Source organism: Mixophyes fleayi, chromosome 10 (genome assembly GCF_038048845.1).
Source record: "Mixophyes fleayi isolate aMixFle1 chromosome 10, aMixFle1.hap1, whole genome shotgun sequence".
Lineage (NCBI taxonomy): Eukaryota > Metazoa > Chordata > Amphibia > Anura > Limnodynastidae > Mixophyes > Mixophyes fleayi.
Genome location: NC_134411.1, coordinates 36,449,158 through 36,469,347, shown reverse-complemented (window position 1 = coordinate 36,469,347; position 20,190 = coordinate 36,449,158). Strand labels below are relative to the sequence as shown.

General features: G+C 41.8%; 1 protein-coding gene across 4 annotated transcripts in view; it reads left to right on the top strand.

Moving 5' to 3' along the window:
- NELL1 (neural EGFL like 1) overlaps positions 1–20,190 on the top strand; it is a 474,045-nt gene that overhangs the window by 317,663 nt on the left and 136,192 nt on the right. For 3 of the 4 annotated variants that reach the window (XM_075188423.1, XM_075188425.1, XM_075188426.1), the window contains one exon: positions 17,919–18,041. The exons of the other annotated variant lie outside the window; for it this stretch is intronic. In XM_075188423.1, coding sequence (XP_075044524.1) covers positions 17,919–18,041 — 123 coding nt within the window. The remainder of the gene's footprint in view (positions 1–17,918; positions 18,042–20,190) is intronic. 4 annotated transcript variants of the gene reach the window in all.

Below are 20,190 nucleotides of genomic sequence, written 5' to 3'. Positions count from 1 at the left end.
GGGACAGTCCAGAATTTAGGACTGTGTCCCTCCGACCCACCTGTGGACATATCTATCTTGTGGTGGGAAATTTGGAAAATATCTTCTGTCCACCAAACGTTCCTGATACTGTTGTGCTCGGCTTGTATGGTGCTTGGAGGGATGGGAGGGGCTAATGGGTAGACTAGCGCTTCGTGCCCCCGTCCTAATTCCTGGATCTCAAGACAAAAGTAAAAAATGATTTATTGAAATAATAAAGTGATCGTGTGACTGTGGGGAGCCTCCGCTATTAGCGATAGGAGTGCAACGGCGGTATTTGTACTATACATGGTAAATAGGCGTCTACATGATGTGCGTAGGGAAGTTTCCCTGGAGGGCACCGGCGCAGACGGCTCTTATATGCTGTATTTGCTTGTACATAACAGGTAGCGTAATGCCATGTTCCTGTTATTTGGGAGCTAATACGTGCATGACGTGCCTCCCAGCCTTCCTGATTTAGGTGGGACTGTCCTAATTTGAGGGCTTTGTCCCGCCACCCCGAATGGTGGGAAAGTTGGTCGGTATTCTGCATACTTGCCAACTTGCGCAAGATGGCGTCCGGGAGATCGGGGGAGGTGGGTGTGTTGGCGCGGGTCTCTGGGAGTTGCGTCATTGGCCCCGCCCCTAAAACACATCACACAGTTTTAGCTAATTACAGCAGGAGGTGGGGCCACAATGACGTGTGAATCGCGGCATATGCTCCGCCCCGCCACTAAACTAATGATCGGCCAGGAACCAAAAGGCTTGCCTGCTCTCCCAGGAGTCTGGGAGGACTCCCAGATATTCGGGAGTCTCCCGGACATTCCAGGAGAGAGGGCATCTATTGTATTCTGTTCACTGCCAGAGCAGCGGTGAACGGGTGACTTGCCCACTGGTGCGGACAGCGATGAAGGCGATTTGGAGGGTAGGAGAGAATGGGGCAACCTAGCGCTTCAAAAGCACTAGACACACCTCCTATCCCGATGCTGCCTTCCCAGATGTCGAGAGATATATCATTAACGGTGCCTGCAGCATTGACAGTGTTCGTAAAACGGGAATCCAGTATTTACACTGACTCAATTTTCCAAGGTTAAAAAAAAACACCCGGCTGCTCCAGCAACCAGTACGTCACTAGCCAAAAACCTGGCGCAGGTACTCACAATTACAAGAGTTTATGTACTCCCACAGAGCAGGAAGATGATTTGAGGCACACCGCCCTACGCTGCGTTTACAGTCTAGAGTTCCCCTTTATCTTCTATCATCCTGCCTAGATACTGCAGCATCACTGTCAGTATATGAATAATTCTGCGTATGGAGCAGCCAGACAATTTGAACACAGAACTCCCCGAGGTACCAGCGCCGAAGAGCTGTGATTAATGTATTTTAACTTCTAGCAGAATTTTGTAAGCTGCTCATTCTGAGCTCTTTAACGAGACACATTATCATGTACAACAAGCTTAACAAACCTGCACCAACACAGCCCATTGTGGGATTATATTTCCAAAATAACTAAATGGTTTGTCATGACTTTACCCATCATTATGTATTATTACCTGTGTCTGGTACACAGGAAACTTAAATAATTTGGAATTAACTCACTATATGACTTACAATAAGTGCACACGCCTGTTTATTAATCCAACATCCTCTCTGTTCATTCTCATTACTGATGTGTGGATAAATCAAATCTGTGCAATCGTATCGCCCGTCTCCAGTCCAAATATCAGGGTGTTTTCCCAACAAATTTTAGAAGTGCAATCTTGAGAAGTCCAGAATTGCGATATACATCATTAATGACGTCATTGTTTATATCAGATTCTGATAGTGATGAATGAGGATGAACAAACAGATGACGGGTGAGTGAATGATTGGCAAGTTGCTTGATTCATCAAGTCACGTATCTGACGATTTTGAGCATCTCATCCACAAAATCACTCTGTACATGCGCAGAACCGGGAGATACGTCCGTAAACGCATCCCTGTTGCGAACGCAAAGGACACTTACAGCCTATGATTTCGGGGAGTGAACTGGATGGGGAAGGAGCTTTTGTCACAGTGAATATACAGTAGGGGCATGCTAAACTCGAGCGCACGCAGCCACGGCCAAACCCAGCTCTGTGCGTCTGTGTTTTTCTGCCGTATCTCTTGTTCCAACGAAGTATTCGATCAGTAGTGATGACAGTCTCGTATGCATGCTGTAACATGTGTTTGCAATCACAAGCAACGGTAAGAATGTATTTCTTGGAAAAATAAAATAAAATTAACGCCTTTATTATGATTATCAAGTAACAATAATGCAATAATTTTTCCTGTGCATTCGAGAGATTTTGCGAATTTATAATCCACACGGGTTTTGAATGCATCTTGCTGCGTCCAATGTAGTAGAGTACAGCAAACCTGACCCAGATTTCAAAAGCACACGTATCTAGAGATCCGCGCCTCGCTCGGTTACGGTGGACGCAAACTTTAAATACATGCGCATAATACAGATCGCGGGCTGCACTCAGAGTACGCGCCTTGACTAATCCGGCCCCGTCATGTCTTTATAGTTGCAAATGATTTTAAAGTAAACGGGTAGATCCAGCTTTTAAATCTCCCAGAGAAACATCTTTTGGCTTTGATCTAATCATGACATAGGTTTAAAGGGGGGTAACGTGCAACTTTATTTTTGAAAGTTATTGATTATCTGTATGACTGAAGTGACTGATATATAGAGGGCAATGTGGTTTTATAAATGTACACAGAAAGATGCAATCTCAGATATCTTATGTCCGGTCTCTGTATAAGGACCTTTACATATTAATTTGTGAATGTTACATGATGCCTTTGTCTGTCGGGTCAGCTTATGTTTAATATTTAGTGACCCTCTAAGTATGTATCTATAGGTATTTCTATATCCACAGTATTAGACGTTAGTCTGAGTTCTCCTCCTTTAGAAGCAGAGATGAAGGTGCCACATACGTGTCACGTGACTAACGCGCTCAATGCATATTTATAGACAACTTCTGGATAGATTGATTCCATCGCAGGGTTCGTAACTGAATTGTAAACATCATTGATGGAAAGCCGTGCCAAATATGTATGTGGGCGCCTAGATAAGACATCATTTTAATGAGTTTTGCTTTTTTGTGTGTGTACATCTGTTCTGTACCTTGATTTCTGCCTGGTTGAAGGGCATTTGCAGACATTGATTTATAACGCTTATATTTCATCTGTGAACAACGATGAACTTGAGAAAATAATGTTATTTCCGGAGAGCTGTAATATCTATGGAATTAAGTCATCGTCTTTTTTTTCCCCCAGACTATAATTTTTATTATATCTCAATAAATCTTTACGTTACAATGTATCATAAACATCTTTGCTTATACATACGATCTATGTAACATTTTTTTTGCTTTAATATGTTTTCATTATGTTCATGAATATATTTTAGGTTTTATTTTGCTAAAGCGTTATTGCTTTGGGTCTTGTCAGCTGGGGTTTATTTTGCCTTATAACGTTTTCCATTCAATATTTAGATGTATGAAATGTTTGCTGGTAACATCTTGTTCATACAAGTATTAAATATTTATCACAGTAAAATAAACCTACTCTGTAAAAAGTGCAGGGGCACATTTGTATGTGTTTTATTATAAATTCAATGTATTGGTAGATATCTCAATGTACAAGTTGTTTTTTTGTGATTTAAGTGGCAGGTGTGGGGTATTTATGACAGTTGGTGCCAAGCTGACTGCAAAAATGTGTTGTAATAACTCATGATAAGCATCAAGTATTAGCTATAATATTCTAAACTGTACAATGAACTTTTTAGACTTCGCAATCTGTGTTTAATGCCCCTGATGTATATGTTTGTTTATATTTTATTTTACTTTTTGATGGAGGGGGGTGGGGGTAGTTATTTGTCACTATATATATTATATATATATATATATATATATATATATATATATATACAGTGGTGGAAGTGGGGGGTATTTTGGGGTCATACCGACACTTCTCCTACTGCCTTCATTGTAACACTATCACATTCCAGTCCATATATATTCTCTTTAATTTATAAGGCACCACAAAGGATCTGCAGCGCCGTACATGACATATACAGAAAACAGTGACCCATGACACAACATGGTACAGAAAGAACAAAAAATGAAGAACAAAAAATGCAAAAACACATACACACAGGTAACATGGTAATGCAAATCAAATTATATCTGGGACAATGTGTGAAAGTGATGGTAGAAATCAGCGAGAAGTAGGCCGAAGCTTAAGAAAACAGGGCTAGGGAAGCAGGTCAAGAGGTACAGAGGGTGATGGAATAGTAGAAGGAGCACACAAGGAAAGAGGGCCCTGCTCCTGAGAGCTTACATCATAAAGGGAAGGGGGAGACACAAACAGGGTGGTACTAACTGGGGGAGAGAAAAGGTAGTTAGGAGGAGGACTGATAGACTTGAATAAAGAAATAAGTCTTAAGGGCACGCTTGAAGCCTTTGAGAGTAGATGCTAACCTGATGGAACGTGGAAGATCGTTTCACAGCTGGGGAGCAGCCCGGGCAAAGTCCTGAAGACGAGAGTGAGACGAGGTGATCAGTGAAGCAGTGAGGCGGTGGTCACAGGCAGAGCGGAGGGGGCAGCTAGGAGTGTAGGTAGAGATGAGATTGGAGATGTAGGGAGGGGAAGATTGACTAAGAGCTTTAAAGGTGAGGGTTAGGAGTTTAAATTTAATTCTGTAGGGCATCGGGAGCCAATGTAGTGACTGTAGGAGGGAGACTGCAGAGAGAGAGCGGCGGGAGAACGAAAAATGAGGCGGGCAGCAGCATTGAGGATAGACTTAAGAGGGTCAAGGTGAGAGTGAGGTAGGCCACAGAGATGGAGGTTGCAGTAGTTAAGACAAGAGATAACAAGCGAGAGAACGAGGGTTTTCGTAGCCTCCGTGGTGAGAAAGAGGAGTATCTTGGATTTATTCCGAAGGTGGAAGTAGCAGGATTTCGAGAGGGACAGAATGTGAGGCTTGAAGGAGAGGGAGGATGATCCCAAGGCATCGGACTTGGGGGACAGAAATAAGGGTAGTGTTATATATATATATATATATATATATATATATATATATATATATATATATATATATATGACACAAGGCTGTAGGCTTTGTCACATAACTCTGAAGTACTGTGTACTCTCCATATAACTTACAGTGAGGGCAGCTTCCTAATGTAACACTGCAGTGATCACAGTTATAATAATGACATCAGAATTCACAGGAGTTTACTTTCTCTCCCTACACGGCAGAGGATAACACAGGAGAGATAAATGTAACTTTATATAGATGAAGTGAAACAGATTATATAGTGTTAGTTTCTATGTAGCTGAGAGAAGTTGTTTAAATTAAAAAAATAAAGTTTAGTAAAACGATTTGAAGACGCTAATTAAAAAGGAGAGAGAACGATGTATCTGCTTCGAGCTCTGCGCTGTGTAACTACCCCCCCCCCCTCTCTCCTACATTGTTATTTATTTCTGTTCTGTCAGATAATTATCCTTTGACATTGTACCACACAAACTGTTATTATCATATTAACTCAGGTGCTTAATTAATAGGAATGGGATCATTCCAGTGATTATTTCTGCATGGAAGAAGACACAAAGAAATGCACAGAGGGAGAACACTGCCACGAGGCCAGCGGGCAGCAGAGTGACCCCAGGATCTCGGTGGACCCTCGCCCCCTCAGTTCTAGCGGGGTGGGGTTCAGTGAGAATACATCCATATGCACCGTATGTCTCATCATAATGTACTCTGTATGTATGTGGCTTCTTGGCAGCCACTGGTCATCAGGGAGGCACTAAGCACCTCATGCCTCTGGAGGTTAGGATAGGACTGGTGTGTCTTGCCTAACCCCCCCCCCCCCCCACCCACTTTATAGTATAGGATTAAAGTGCCGCTATCCCCTATGCAGTAGAGTAGAGCAGGCCTGGCTAACCTCTGGCTCTCCAGGTGTTGTGAAACTGCAAGTCCCAGCATACTCTGCCAGCTATCACTGGGACATTGCCTCGAGTTGTTCAGGCCTTCAGCCCTCTTCATGGTCTGAACCAAGTTACACTACCACCCTATTCACTAGAGATGCTCAGGCTCGGTTTCCCGAGAACCAAACATACCCGAACTTAGCAGATCCGAGTAATGAGTCGAGCTGGCTCGGTACTTTCCAGCTTTTTCGGATTTGAAAACGAGGCAAAACGCCATCGTTTCGTCGTCTGACTCTCAGATCTCGTGAGTTTTGGATTCCTTTTTAAGATCCAGCATAACGGTGGGTGGGAGGGAGGGCGGTCCCCCATTTATCTCTGCCACTGCTGTGTGCCAGTGTGTCCTAGATGTGCTAGGAACTGCCGTGTGTTTGTGTCATTGCTCTGTCGCTTACCATCCAGCCAGGTCGCTGCAGTATTTGTCCGAAAGTGTATGAAAATAATATTGTGACCGGTGAGGTGGTCAAAATTGACTGCAAATTACTTAAAATTAGTGTTATTGAGGTTGATAATAATAATGTAGGAACAAAAAAAAGAGCAAAATTATGGGATTTTAGCATATTTTAGGATTTTTTCTAAAAAAAATATAAAACCAAAACACACGAGGGCAGTTTTGCCAAAACCAAAACACGAAGCTAATCCAGATTCAAAACCAAAACCAGTTCACGGGGGTCAGTGAGTATCTCTAATATTCACAAACATGACCAATATTCATGCAGCTGTGGTTCCTTATCCAGAAAGTTTTGAAAACCTGAAAAAACCTCAAAAATCTTTGCTATCATTCGGTGATAATGTAATAAATGGAGACGTGATCACTGAGCTCCGTAACCTACGGTCAATGTTAAGAGCTCTGCTAAACAATTTAATTAGGATGGGGTGTCACAGGCACTGTGGAGAATGGTATGGTATATGCTTACATTTAGTTAAGTATATTTTAAGCATTGTAGTCCAAATTACAGAAAATCCCCTTACACTAAAAAACCCCAAGTCCCAAACATATAAATGTGTTCCCTTCTTTGTGAGGTCGGTGTTCATTAAATAGCAAGTTAAGCACTTTTTTAACATGCATCTGATAGTTCTTTCTCTTCACTATCCTCCTAAAATTATATCCTCTCCAAAAGATCCCTGGTAGGCAGGCTCAGTCAGTCTGCTACACAGACACAGGCTCATAGCTCTCAGTAGGTCATGTGAGTGCAGAGGGAGGAGTCACACTGCAGGCAGAGCTCAGAGAGGTGTTCCAAAGCCTCTCTGCTCACCATATCATGTGCAACGTGACTGTGGCTGCCATAGTAGTCTAGAATTCTAAATGATTTATCAATAACAGCCAAAAAAAGAAAATAGAATAGTAGATACCAACAGTCTTCTTAAACACCTGATTTTTTTTCCATGGGATTGTTCCTTTTAAGTCCTCAAAAATCAACAAATGTTGGGTTTTCATCAGTAGCCTTCTTATGCCTCTGCTAGTCGGCAGATGTTTTCTAGTAAGTATTTTTCGCCGTTTGTTCGGCTTGTAAACCATTACATAACAAAAAAAAAAAAAAAAAAGACTTTTAGACTTCATATCCCCAAATAGTTAAAGTTTAAACTGCGATCACCTTACATTTAACAACTGTTCCCTAATTCGGTCGATAAGAAACAAACACTGAAATAACTCAACCCGGAGATGCTATTGTACTGGTATAACACTCTTTTTCCGCTATGTTTGTCTGAGATCTTTTTAACACAAAGCACCACTTAGATCAATGCTATATTTTTGCTGCATGGCTGAGTGTGTTTTTTACAGTAAATCAATGGGAATAATACTAGAAGCTTTAATGGATTCCAGCCTAGTTCTTTTGTAACATTAGAATTTAGCGGTCACTTGTAAAGGCTTTTCAAGGTCTTTGCGGTTCATTCTCTGTTCCGTATATACAGCAATGTATATGTTACTGTGGTATCGATCAATTGTATATCACATTTATACAGCTATGAAAAAATCACTTTAATTTATTTCTGTGTGTTATGTTACTAATCAGAGTTATTTACACAGATATAGACGTTGTACTACGTGAGAAATCATCATAGATCGCTCATATCAATAGTGTCATAAGAGTCTTTTTTCCCTCATAATAAATCATATTTTCTCTTTATAAACAGTCATTCGTTTATACACGGTTCACTGGCTCCAACTATTGGGCGCCCGTTGTCAGATTTTCCATTTTCTCACATATAAGGCTTAAACAATCTTTCATTATTGTTCGAAGTGTTCTATCAACTTATGCATTTAACATCACACAGTCTGTGATTACAGATAATTATAAGTCTCAATGAACGGTTTGCAGAGTTGGAATGGTTTTAAATCGGCTTAAATCCCGTCTATGTTTTTCCTGTAAAAGGTCACTTGAAAAACATTTCGTCTCGCTAAGTGAAACCTTCCCTAAAATGATATATGGAGTGCAGGGATAAGTATCTGGGACTTGCATATAACCTTTCAGTATTTTCTGGTTGTCAGTCATGTTGTGAAGAGTGCCAAGCTAAATCCCCCGTAATAAAGACAGTGCGGGTCCTATTCATTAAGGCATGTGGCTGCCGATTTTGTGCTGATCATACGCAAAATTAATCTGCGCCTCCTCAGAATCGGCTCATACGCCAGTGAATGCAGCCACATCCAATTCATCCGCGTATGCAAAGGAAACGTATTACAGCCTACGAAGGGGAGACCGCCTGTAGTTAACATACAGTAAGGGCGTGCCAAACACAAGCACACGCAGCCACGTCCGAATCTAGTTCTGGGCATCTCAAAGTTACTCATTTTTCTACCGTATCTCTTGCTTTAGCTACAGGGCTCGTCTAAGTCCTGATCGTCTTGTATGCATGCTATAACATGTGTTTGCAATTTCTTCTGATCGTTCTTTTGTGAATTTATATTTCACACAGTTATTGGACGTATCCTGCAGCGTCTTATTTAGTAGAGCACAGCAGACCTGCACCCACCTTCATCAGCGCACGTATCTTCAGACCCGTTCCTTGTTGAACTCGGGAGTACGCAGAGCCGATTTACGGGGCGTTTTAAAAAAAAACACAAGTTGCGATCAGTAGGCATGTCTCAATGAATCGGGCCGTATATCTTCAAGTATACAGGGTTGTAGATTTCCCTGTAGTCATTTTTTTCTTTTATATATATTTTTGGCGCACAGGGGTGTACAATACATATCAAATTAAGTAAGTCAGTGTCTCCACAGTAGAGACGGCCATGTTGTGGACCAAGCCAGTCTCATCCAACCTATTCCATAGGAACTACTGAACATAGACGTTCATGAGGCACCTTTATGTTAGCATTAATTACGGCATTGATAGGCTGCGTTCTCATAACTATTGGTTCAGCCAACAAAATAGCTCCAGTTCATTGATAAATTTGAATGAACTCTATTGTATCAATTCAGTTAATTGAGGTTAGACCCCACGTGGGGTCTCATCGCTGCTAAACCAATACAGAGTGGCTTTCCCGTGTTCTGACCAATCAGAGCAAAGCGGCTCTGTATTGATTGGATGTTGACAGGCCGCTCCGTAGTTTCGCAGCTCATTTTATTCAAAAATGTATGAAAAACTTGAAGAAAAGATGAAGATCAGGGGAATTTAGGTGAGAAATAAATGGGTAAACAATCCTGTGTGTGTGTGGGGGGGAGGGGGGGGTGTTTTCTTTATCTTATATATCTTTTATAGTTTATATCATCATACTTAATGCTTTCACACACATTTGCCGTACTATGCTGGGTCTCACATATCTCTGACACGTCATATACACATGATTTCGGGATTTTGTTGAACGCATTTTACATCTGCAATTTTTTTTTTTTTAAAGACTATTTTGATTTTCCCATACAGCAAGCCTATGATATTAGCAGGCAAATATTGCATACAAGAGAATTTTTAGTAGGCGCTCTCTGACTCTTACCATCAAATAAATCAAACTATATTAAGGATGAGAGAAGTATAATCTAACAGAAGAAGTCGTCCAAACGACTGACTTATTTATAGAATGACATTAGTCACACGATATACAAATCACAATACATAATATATATATATATATATATATATATATATATATATATATATATATATATATATATATATAGCTCAAGTCTGATGGATCAGAACCTCTCTGGATGTCTGTGTCCATTTAGACTGCTTCCCACTCCACACAATGTTCTCTGTAGACGCCAAGAAGTTGTTACAGGGAGATACATTCATACTTGTGTTGGTTTTATTGTATGAATATAATACCTCGTCATTGTGGCCTTGTAGCGGTTTACGTTGTATTTGTTCCTCAATACCAATGAATCATCATTTGCAATTTACTGCAAAACAACGCAGTATGCCAGAGGTGCTCAGTCTGATTATTATGTTTACTAATTGTGTATTATAACTATTTAGCTGTAACTCGGAAATATCACTTCTATTTACTAAATGAATGTTTCAAAGTTAGACCTGACCGCTGTGAAAAGTGGATAAAGTTCTGGCGGATGACGTTAGAGCCCAGTAATGCAGCAGGAATGCGCCCTCCCCCCCACTGACCCACTAGCGCCAAAAAATGTTTTTTCCGGATGATGTGCCCTCTTATGTTCTGAGTGCTCTGCTCTAATTAGAGAGGGTATCAGAACAGGCGGAGGGTTATAGGGGATTGGCCTCTAAGGGGCTCCATGGCACCAGAATAGACTCAGGGCAGGGGGTCACTGGAGATCTCCGTGCCCTCTTCCTGTGCACACAGTGATTCTAAATTGCCACAAAAAATATTAACTTTAAGGACATACTTTCCTACCAATTGAACCTCCACGCAGGAGGTCCGAGAGGGCGAGGTTCAAGGGACAAATGCTGAGCGTATAAGCCTTGATTACTGAGTCTCCCGGACCCCCCAGTAGCTGGCATTAGGATGCCACATTTAAAAGCATACAACATAACAAGTACAACGATTCATCCTAGTATATGTTTAGCTCATACAGATATTAATAATTATACTGAGTATGGACAGAAGAAGTACAATATTGTGTAGACGACCAGAGATACTGAGAATTACAGCAACAGACCATGTGGGACTGTGCTGTTGTCCATACCGGGCATTTTTAGTCCTCCCGTCCTTCAATTCTCTTTTGCCCTCTTCCCCTCCTCTTATTTCCCCCCCCCCTTGCTCTCCAGTTCTCCCTCTTCCAGCAGCCCCCCTTTTCCAATGTGCTAACCCGGATCTCTCGCCCCTATCCCTCCCCTCCCTCCCATTCTCTCTCCCTCTACTACAGTTCTCGGTATCCCCACTCTCCGCCTCCAGTCCTGGCCCCCATATCCATCCTCTAAACTTTGACTTACCCCCCTTCTCCTTCTTACTGCTGTTCTCTCTCCATTTGTAGTTTTTCTCCCCCATTCACCCACCCCCTGTAGTTCTCTCTCTCACCTTCACAGGACTCCTCTATATACAGTGCTGTGGTGTCATTACGTCACCTAACGACCACAATTATAAAAATAAAAATACGTGTCTCCCGTCTGGCTGGGCTGATGTCATTGCTGCTGTGCCCCCTAGCCACCTGGCCCCTAAACTAATGCAACGTACCTCTTATACCCACCTAATGACAGCCCTGGTCATCATTATCGTACCTGCCCCTCTTTCTGCATCACTCTGGGTGCTGGGGGTCCTGACTCCTTGCGTGTTGTGTGCACTGTGGTAGATATGTCAGTGATTACTGGCCTAAGAAATGCAGGTATTCCACGACTGAATCACATCATTTAATGCTGGAAGATGTCATATGACTGTATGACGGAATACTGTGATCGCTCAATCACGTGACTCCCTCTTCGGTCAGGTACACCCTTGTTGCTGCTGTATCCAACATACTCTGCATAACAAGGGAAGTAATACTTGGCAGGTATCCATACATAAAAAAACAACAACTGGCATTTGGGCCTATGTGATAAATACACACACTACTACTGTGACAGAAAGCACAATGAATATACCCCAGTTCATACTTGCCAACTCTCCCAGAACGTCTGGGAGACTCCCGCATTTTGTGTGAGTCTCCCGGACTCCCGAGAGAGTGTGGCAATCTTCCTGATCTGCCCCGAAGTGGGCAGAATACGGTTCACCGGGAATCGCAGCGTTTGGCCCCACTGTAAAATGACGCGATTTGCGTCATTACGTAACGGGGGCGGGGCTAAAATGACGCAATTTTTCGGGGCCCCGCCCCCTACATGCCTACCTCCTACTAGCAGCTCCCGGGAAAAAAAAAAATGAAATGTTGGCAAGTATGCCCCAGTTACATGTATGATATACCCCATTTACATGTATGATACACCCCATTTACATGTATGATACACCCTAGTTACATGTATGATATACCCCAGTTACATGTATGATACACCCCAGTTACATGTATGATACACCCCATTTACATGTATGAACACGCTGCCTGTGATGTATATTATGTCATATAGTAGCTTTGCTGTAATACCCGGCCTGTCTGTTGATCAGTCACCGAGTACAGAGGAGTTAGAAAATAGCGGAACTTGGCCCAGCAAAACCGCTCTATGTGACTGCTGCTGCTGTAAAAATTGTTCAAAATGTAAACTGTACTCTTGAGAAGAATTCTGTTCCCAGGGAACAAACTGCGAGTTGTTGTCCGTGGCCGCAGTCCTGACAGCCCAGTAACTGCGCCCACTCAACATGGTTTCTTTGGTTACACTTTCTCACCTATCTGACATCTGTGGCCGGCGGCTCTTCTTTCAGTGTAAACTACAAGCGAGAACACCGAAATGAACAACTCGGCTGTTTCTCCGAGAGCTGCTGTAAGAAATGTTTATAAAGATGAAAAACTGACAGTAAAACTTCGGCCAAAATGTAGCTTGTTTTTTAATAAGGAGTCACTGCTCTACGTTCATTCACAAACGTGTATGTCAGACCTTCAGGAACTCATCACAATGGAATTTATCAGACATTTGGACCTATTTATTAATGGCCGCATATGCCCCCTTTTAAATATCATCCCTTATAACAATGATAAGAAATGGTGTTTCATGGACATTTATTAAAAAGTCATCCCAAGGAGGGATGATAGGAAGCTGTCCCAGCGATGACTCTCCTGCCACACTCCTGGTCTGCATAAACCACACCTCCAACTAACACAAATCCCACCTGATCCACCCAATCATAACCACTTTCTGTCAGGTCATAACTTCTCTCTGGTGAAGCCCCACCCCTTTCAAGCTCAGCTATAAGGATTTTCTGATGAAATTGAGATAGCCGGGAGGTATCTATAAAAGGCTAAACCTATTTCTATGCATTTGTCTACTGTAAATATTAAAGGTCTGCAGTAATTAACCACATAGCAGACATGCGTGGTATCATTTCTATATTTGTTTTAAATTAGAATTGTTTTACCTTATTCTGAGATATTTAATGGTTTCCCATCACAAACTCATTTCACAAGAAAAACATTTTATCTAGAAACAGTCAAACAATATGGGGAAAAACACTCACTGATTTAATTGTGTTTTTACATATTTGAGTCTTTTTACTTTGCATGTTTATTCCATTATTGTACAAAGTGACACTTTTATCTGTCACTAAAGCAACTTAGCATTTTATATACATTCATAAACAGAGGCAGCTCGGAGCCGGGACGAACAGTTGGAGAGTTGCGTTTTTATTAGGTGCTATATCAGATTGTCGTCCTGCATCATAACCTATCCAGGGTTTTGCCAACTTGCAGATTTAAACTCCTGCCTGCCACACACGGGAATAAATCCATGTTTACCTGCACTCTGCAAATGCCCATTTTTAACTCAATTGTGACAACGCCTCTACTTGTAAGGATATTGGTTTAATAGCGATCAGTGAATTCTTTCAGGGTTAACAGAAATCCTGTTTTCTTGCTATTCCTTTATATGGCTAATTTCTGCAAATAGATGATATTCAACAAAAGTAAATTAGACTCTTTTGGTTTAATGCAGACATACCATTCTGGAGCAAGAAAAACCATTAGAGCCATAACTGCCCTATAAAACGTTCATGGGCAATAAAGTGTGGACCGTACGTCATTAAATGTGGATATTTCCCTGCGTTTTTCACAGCATAATGTTATCAGTGTAATTATGCTGTATAACTTTGCTTAAAAAAAATCTATATATTTTATAGGGAAATAACGTAAGATCCAGGGACTGGTTTGCATTGTATTATTTTTCAGACGCCGGTCTCTGCTCTGCGGTCTGTGTCGTCCTATCTGTTGCAACTCTAAATCTGTCAATCATTGTCATCCTTGAAGTTGCACGTCACTCACTTTTGAAAGATCTAATGTTTAGAGTGCAGCCTGCGTAATAGCCTAATTGCTATGTAGAGTTAGAGAAGTTCACCCAAAGCTAAACTTTGCTTTTACAGTGGGGGTTACGGAGTAAATACAGAAATAGAAACACGTACTTTCTTTTATCGTTGTTTATTTATGAGGTGCCGCAGTATCCGCAGCGCCGTACAGTCGGCAGTACACAAATAAAACGTAATAGAAGTATTAGAGCAAGAGAAGAAACAATAGCAGAAGACACAACTCAGAACATAGAGAGACGTCGTGGTTCTCTTGTATATCACACTATTATCACACAGAAGGGATGGTTATGGTGAACTAAAGTAATGTTAGCATCTCATTGGCTGAAGGAGCAGGCAAGAAAACTCCAGAATTAATATACAGAAACAAAGGGCCTGATTCATTAAGGATCTTAAGTGAAGAGGATTCTTATTTCAGTCTCCTGGACAAAACCATGTTACGATGCAAGGGGTGCAAATGAGTTTTCTGTTTTGCACATAAGTTAAATATTGACTGTTTTTTCATGTAGCACACACACATAAACCTTAAATTTCAGTGTACAAATAAGCTATCAAGTATTTGTGTGCTACAAGAAAAACAGTCAGTATTTAACTTATGTGCAAAACAGAACACTCATTTGCACCCCTTGCAATGTAACATGGTTTTGTCCAGGAGACTGAAATAAGAATCCTCTTCATTTAAGATCCTTAATGAATCAGGCCCAAAGTCCTTTAAACTGAGTGAATCAGCTCAACTGCTTCTAGGACACATGAACTCCACAGCGACTACTGGTGGTGGAAATGCAAACCTGCACCAGCAAAGAGTTAAGACGTTACAAAACAAGGAGGTGAGGACAGGAGCTAGAAAGGACCCTGCTCCGGAGAGATAACATTCTAAAGGGTTCAGGAAACAGATGGAGACAATATATGCTTCATGTCAGTATATGGCATGGTGCACAAGAAATATTGTACATGCCCAGATATACACACATGTAAAATCTGAATTTTTTCTAGGACAGTAATTGTGGCCATGTTCAGAGACATGTTTACAGCATTTTGAACAGTCGCCCACACATACACCTGGTTAACATGATTGAGGGGTGCAGTGCTGCAGTTTCCGCCCCAATGACAATGCTGACCAGCCATTCCAGAGATATTAGTGAAGCAGAAATAAACCTCCTGGCCCCTTTCCAACGCTGTCACGCCCATTTTCACGGATGTCTCACCCATTCCCAGTAATGTCACACCCATTTCCAACAAAACCACACCCATTGCCAACAATGTCCCACCCATTTTCACCTATGCCACTCCCATTTTTGGAATATATGCCCACTTCCAGCTATGTCACACCCATTTTTACCTATGCCACTCATATTCACAGCTATTCCACACCCATTTCCACACCTTTTAACCACCAAGAAGCGCATATTCAGCCCTATTTTTTCTATAACTAAGAGCTGTTCTCCATCTTACCATAATGAAGTCATTCACCTTGAGCTCACCCCTTATTACAGGAGCACTGGTTCCCTTAGGGTTAAACTAAACTTGCCATAGCCAAATTAATATGGGTTTGAGATATGTGATCACCTCTCAGAATATTATAATTGGTCAATACAACTTATTACTTGTGAGAGGAGGAGCCACTTGTATCAAATTTCATCCCACACGGGATTAGTCATAATTATTAGGTTAGTATTCCGTTGGTTAATACTACATTTGGCCATGACTTAAATGCTATGACCACTCAGAACACCCTCCAGTTTGCTGACATTTAGATGTTGTTATACTGCAGTGTAATAATAGTATTATCCTTTACATCAGGGGCAAACGCAGGATTTGTAGAGGGGGGCTTCCACACCACGCTGCCAGTGGGCGTGACCAGCATGCATGGGGGCGTGGCTATAATTTTAGACAGTGCTTGGCTGCTCTCCAACTCTTCCTATCCCCATAATATACATGGGCAATGCTGCGTGCACTACTGTTAGGTGCACGCAGCTCTCCCTTTTCAAGCAGAGTCGTGTGAAGTGGGGGCAGGGTCCAGGCACCTCAATTATACAGTGCCCCAGGCTTGGAGGGGGGTTTCCAGGCACAAGGACCCCCCCCCCCCTCGCTTTGTTTGCCTATGTGCATACTTACTAGCAATGCTGAGTGTCATCACATATTGCTGTGACATCACCACCCACATCTGCAGAGATAAAGTGGACTGTACGTGAATCCAAGGCTCTGGTCCTGCTGCCATAACTCTAAGTACATACGTCTCAGTGTCGCATTATTTACAGAACAATGCGCTTTTCTTCATGTGCTCATAGGAGTTAATTCAATTACTTGTGAAAGTCGGTGCAAACAATTCACCCCATGAAATCGCAAATGTTTTTTTCACCTGCATCATTCTCACCATCAAGTATTTTACCTATAGAGAAGTATAGGCGGACAGCTATGTCCTGAAAAGATATTGTGCATTGATGATAAACTCTAAAAAAAAAAAAAAAAAAAAAAAAAGAAAAAACAGATCACACCTCAGAAGGTGGTAAAAAGTTTGCCTTTAATGAGGATTGTTACAGAGTATGCTTCTTACATAGTTAGATATGTATACATCCCAGGGTAGAATTATCTATATTATAGTCCTTTCCTTTACTACTTTCTTTGCACAAAAATTCTTTTTCAAACCCTTTTTTAAGGGGCTTTTTTTTTTGTCGCAGTTGTATAGCGGTGCTGAGTATGGCTGTGCTATATAAATAAAAACAAACAAATGGGTTCAGTGAACCTTTTTGTTATCAATCTTCAGCTCCTGATTCTTGTGTACCCTGTTCTGGTGTGAGTGGGGATAGAACAGATTGTAGGTTATTAGATCGCCAATATGTCCACTGCAGCACAGAGTATGTTAGGACACAAGCGTGCTGATCTTGCTGGAGGCAGTGACTGTCCACCTGTGTGATTATATTAGTGAGGACTGGGGCAGTGACATGATGTGAGAAGGGGAATGGAGGCAGCAGGAAGTCACAGACTGAGAGGTATATATAGTGGAAGGAGCAGGGTCCCCAGCAGCACAGAGTATATCAGGAGATGAGTGATGTGTCAGTGAGGACAGGGCTGCATGGGACAGGGGCAGTGACATGATGTGAGGAGGGGAATGGAGGCAGCAGGAAGTCACAGACTGAGAGTTATATAGTGGAAGGAGCAGGGTCCCCCAGCAGCACAGAGTATATCAGGAGATGAGTGATGTGTCAGTGAGGACAGGGCTGCATGTGACAGGGGCAGTGACATGATGTGAGGAGGGGAATGGAGGCAGCAGGAAGTCACAGACTGAGAGTTATATAGTGGAAGGAGCAGGGTCCCCCAGCAGCACAGAGTATATCAGGAGATGAGTGATGTGTTAGTGAGGACAGGTCTGCATGTGACAGGCAGTGACATGATGTGAGGAGGGGAATGGAGGCAGCAGAAAGCCACATACTGAGAGTTATATAGTAGAAGGAGCAGGGTCCCCAACATTAGTGATATGAAGATGATGCAGGAAGATTGTGGTGTCAAGTTCTCCTCTATATGAAACACAGTTCATACATTCGTCTTGCTTTGTGTGTCTTTGTAGAACATGATGAATGTGGAAATGGACAAAGCGACTGTGACAAGAATTCCATCTGTACGAACTCCGTCCAGGGACACAGTTGTACATGCAAACCTGGATTTGTGGGGAACGGCACTTACTGTCGGGGTAGGTCTGGCCTTACAGCCCCATAATGGAAAAAAAATGTCTTTTATGTTACAAAACGGCTCTTAAATATTTCTAAAAGTCGCTAATCTGACTGGATCTGAGATGTCCAGAGCGCTGATATCCCCAGTGTTTGTTTACTTATCCCCTATACATATCCAGCATTATATAACTTGTTAGTGTATTGGAGTAAGTAACGTACCAGGAACGGACCTAGATGCAGTGTGAGACTTTTATGTTTTTTCTTTTCTCTTCTCGGAGCGAATCTGACATTCAGGGAAATTCCACCTGGAAGGTTAAATAAAGATGTTGTTTATAGAGATATAAATGTTTCATGTGGGTAAAAACTGAAAATATACCTGTCAGGGAGGGAGATCATTGGATCCGATACTGTTGTTGTTTCACACTTGTAGTACGGAAGGTTTACTGATCATAGAGCTGCAAACGAGATAATATTTATATTATAGTGTTTATGTTTGGTACACGTGATAATATACTGGATATGGCAGCAGATGGGTCTATTTTTGGGACTGGTGACATTTTCTGGTTTACGACAAATATTTATCCCCCTTCTGTGCTCCTCCTAAAGTGCAATATCCTATATCATATATGAAATAGAACAACATAAGCCCCCTGCTGCCCAATACACGTATGGGTATGATAAGAAATATTCCTGTATAATTATACAATAGGGCTTTCTCTGTACTTGGAAACGCTATGTGGGACATTCTTTAACGTCAGTCTGAAATGTTCTTTTGGGCAGGAAATTGCGGGATGCGGGCAGTGCCGGATCCAGGGGGGGGCGATCGGGGCAATCGAACCCCCCTAGCTGGGGCTTGCTGCCGGCGGCTGCACACTATGTGCAGGTCCGCTCAGCAGTGACAGTGTGCTGCCCGGCTGCTCTGATTGTGTTTTAAACACAATCAGAGCAGCGGGACAGCACACTGCCACTGCTGAACGGACCTGCACATACTGTGCAGCCGCCGGCAGCCTTAAAAGGCAGAAAGGGGGCGGGGCCTAAATCACCCGGAGTAGAAAATCTTTCTAGATCCGCCCCTTAGTCCGGGAGACCGACCGGGATTTCGGGAGTCTCCCGGACATTCCGGGAAAGTTGGCAAGTATGCTATACATGTTTCTGCGATATTCTATTAAAAAGTATTTTAGATATCAAAATGTTATTTTTGACTGTGCTTTGTTAGCAGTATATACTTTTTTATATTTCTGTTCAAACAGAACAATAACCTCCTGGAATTTGATACAGATATAAAAGGTACATTATAAACAGATACAGTATGTGTATTCTAGAACAGTGATATGTTAGTGTCTGGTTATGTAAAGCACACCCACTTTTATTAATTAACGTACAAAGAGGCGAAGGAGTTGGAAAACGTCGGTATAACGTATAGATACAAAGAAGGAGAGTCTTAAAGGTCAGGTTAACGCAAAATAACATTTCCCAAATTTTGTATAATATTCCCCTTTATATAGTATTTATGGTCAGATAGGGGCTGTATAAATATATAATGTGAATGAGATGTGAAACAAGGGACATCAGCAGGCCTGGAGAACACCGTACAAGACATTTGGGCAACTCATATCTCTAAACCTATATTGTATTGAGTACTACTATTAGTAATGTAAGCTCAGTTGGCAGGTCCATCTTCTTTTGACATTGTGCATAACTTTGTATCGCGATCTACAGCGCTACGATACATGTAGTACCCACAGAGCTGCCATAATTCTTTATTGATATCTTCAGTATCTGACAGGCCTAATTTTGACTTTTTGTACCGACTGTCAGTAACTTTACTAATAGTCGGCAGCCGTTGTTTAACTTATCTTTCCAGGTGGCGTTAATGCGGCTTATTCTCCTTTGTGTGGAAGACATTAACATGTCGGTCATATCTGCACAGATAAGTTGGGACATTTCCAATACATGTAATTACGGTTACATTTACTATTGTCAATAACAGAGGACCCCTGGACAATGGGCAGTATAATAACTTCATTTAGTCCTGTTTTGTGTAGTGTGTAATGATCCTTCTTTACTGTATTAATGTTCCGGCCTTGGCCGTCTCCCAGCATTTCATATCATTGTATCTACATTTGGCACAGCACTGTCCAGCAGTAATAGCTCCGCAGCAACAATGTC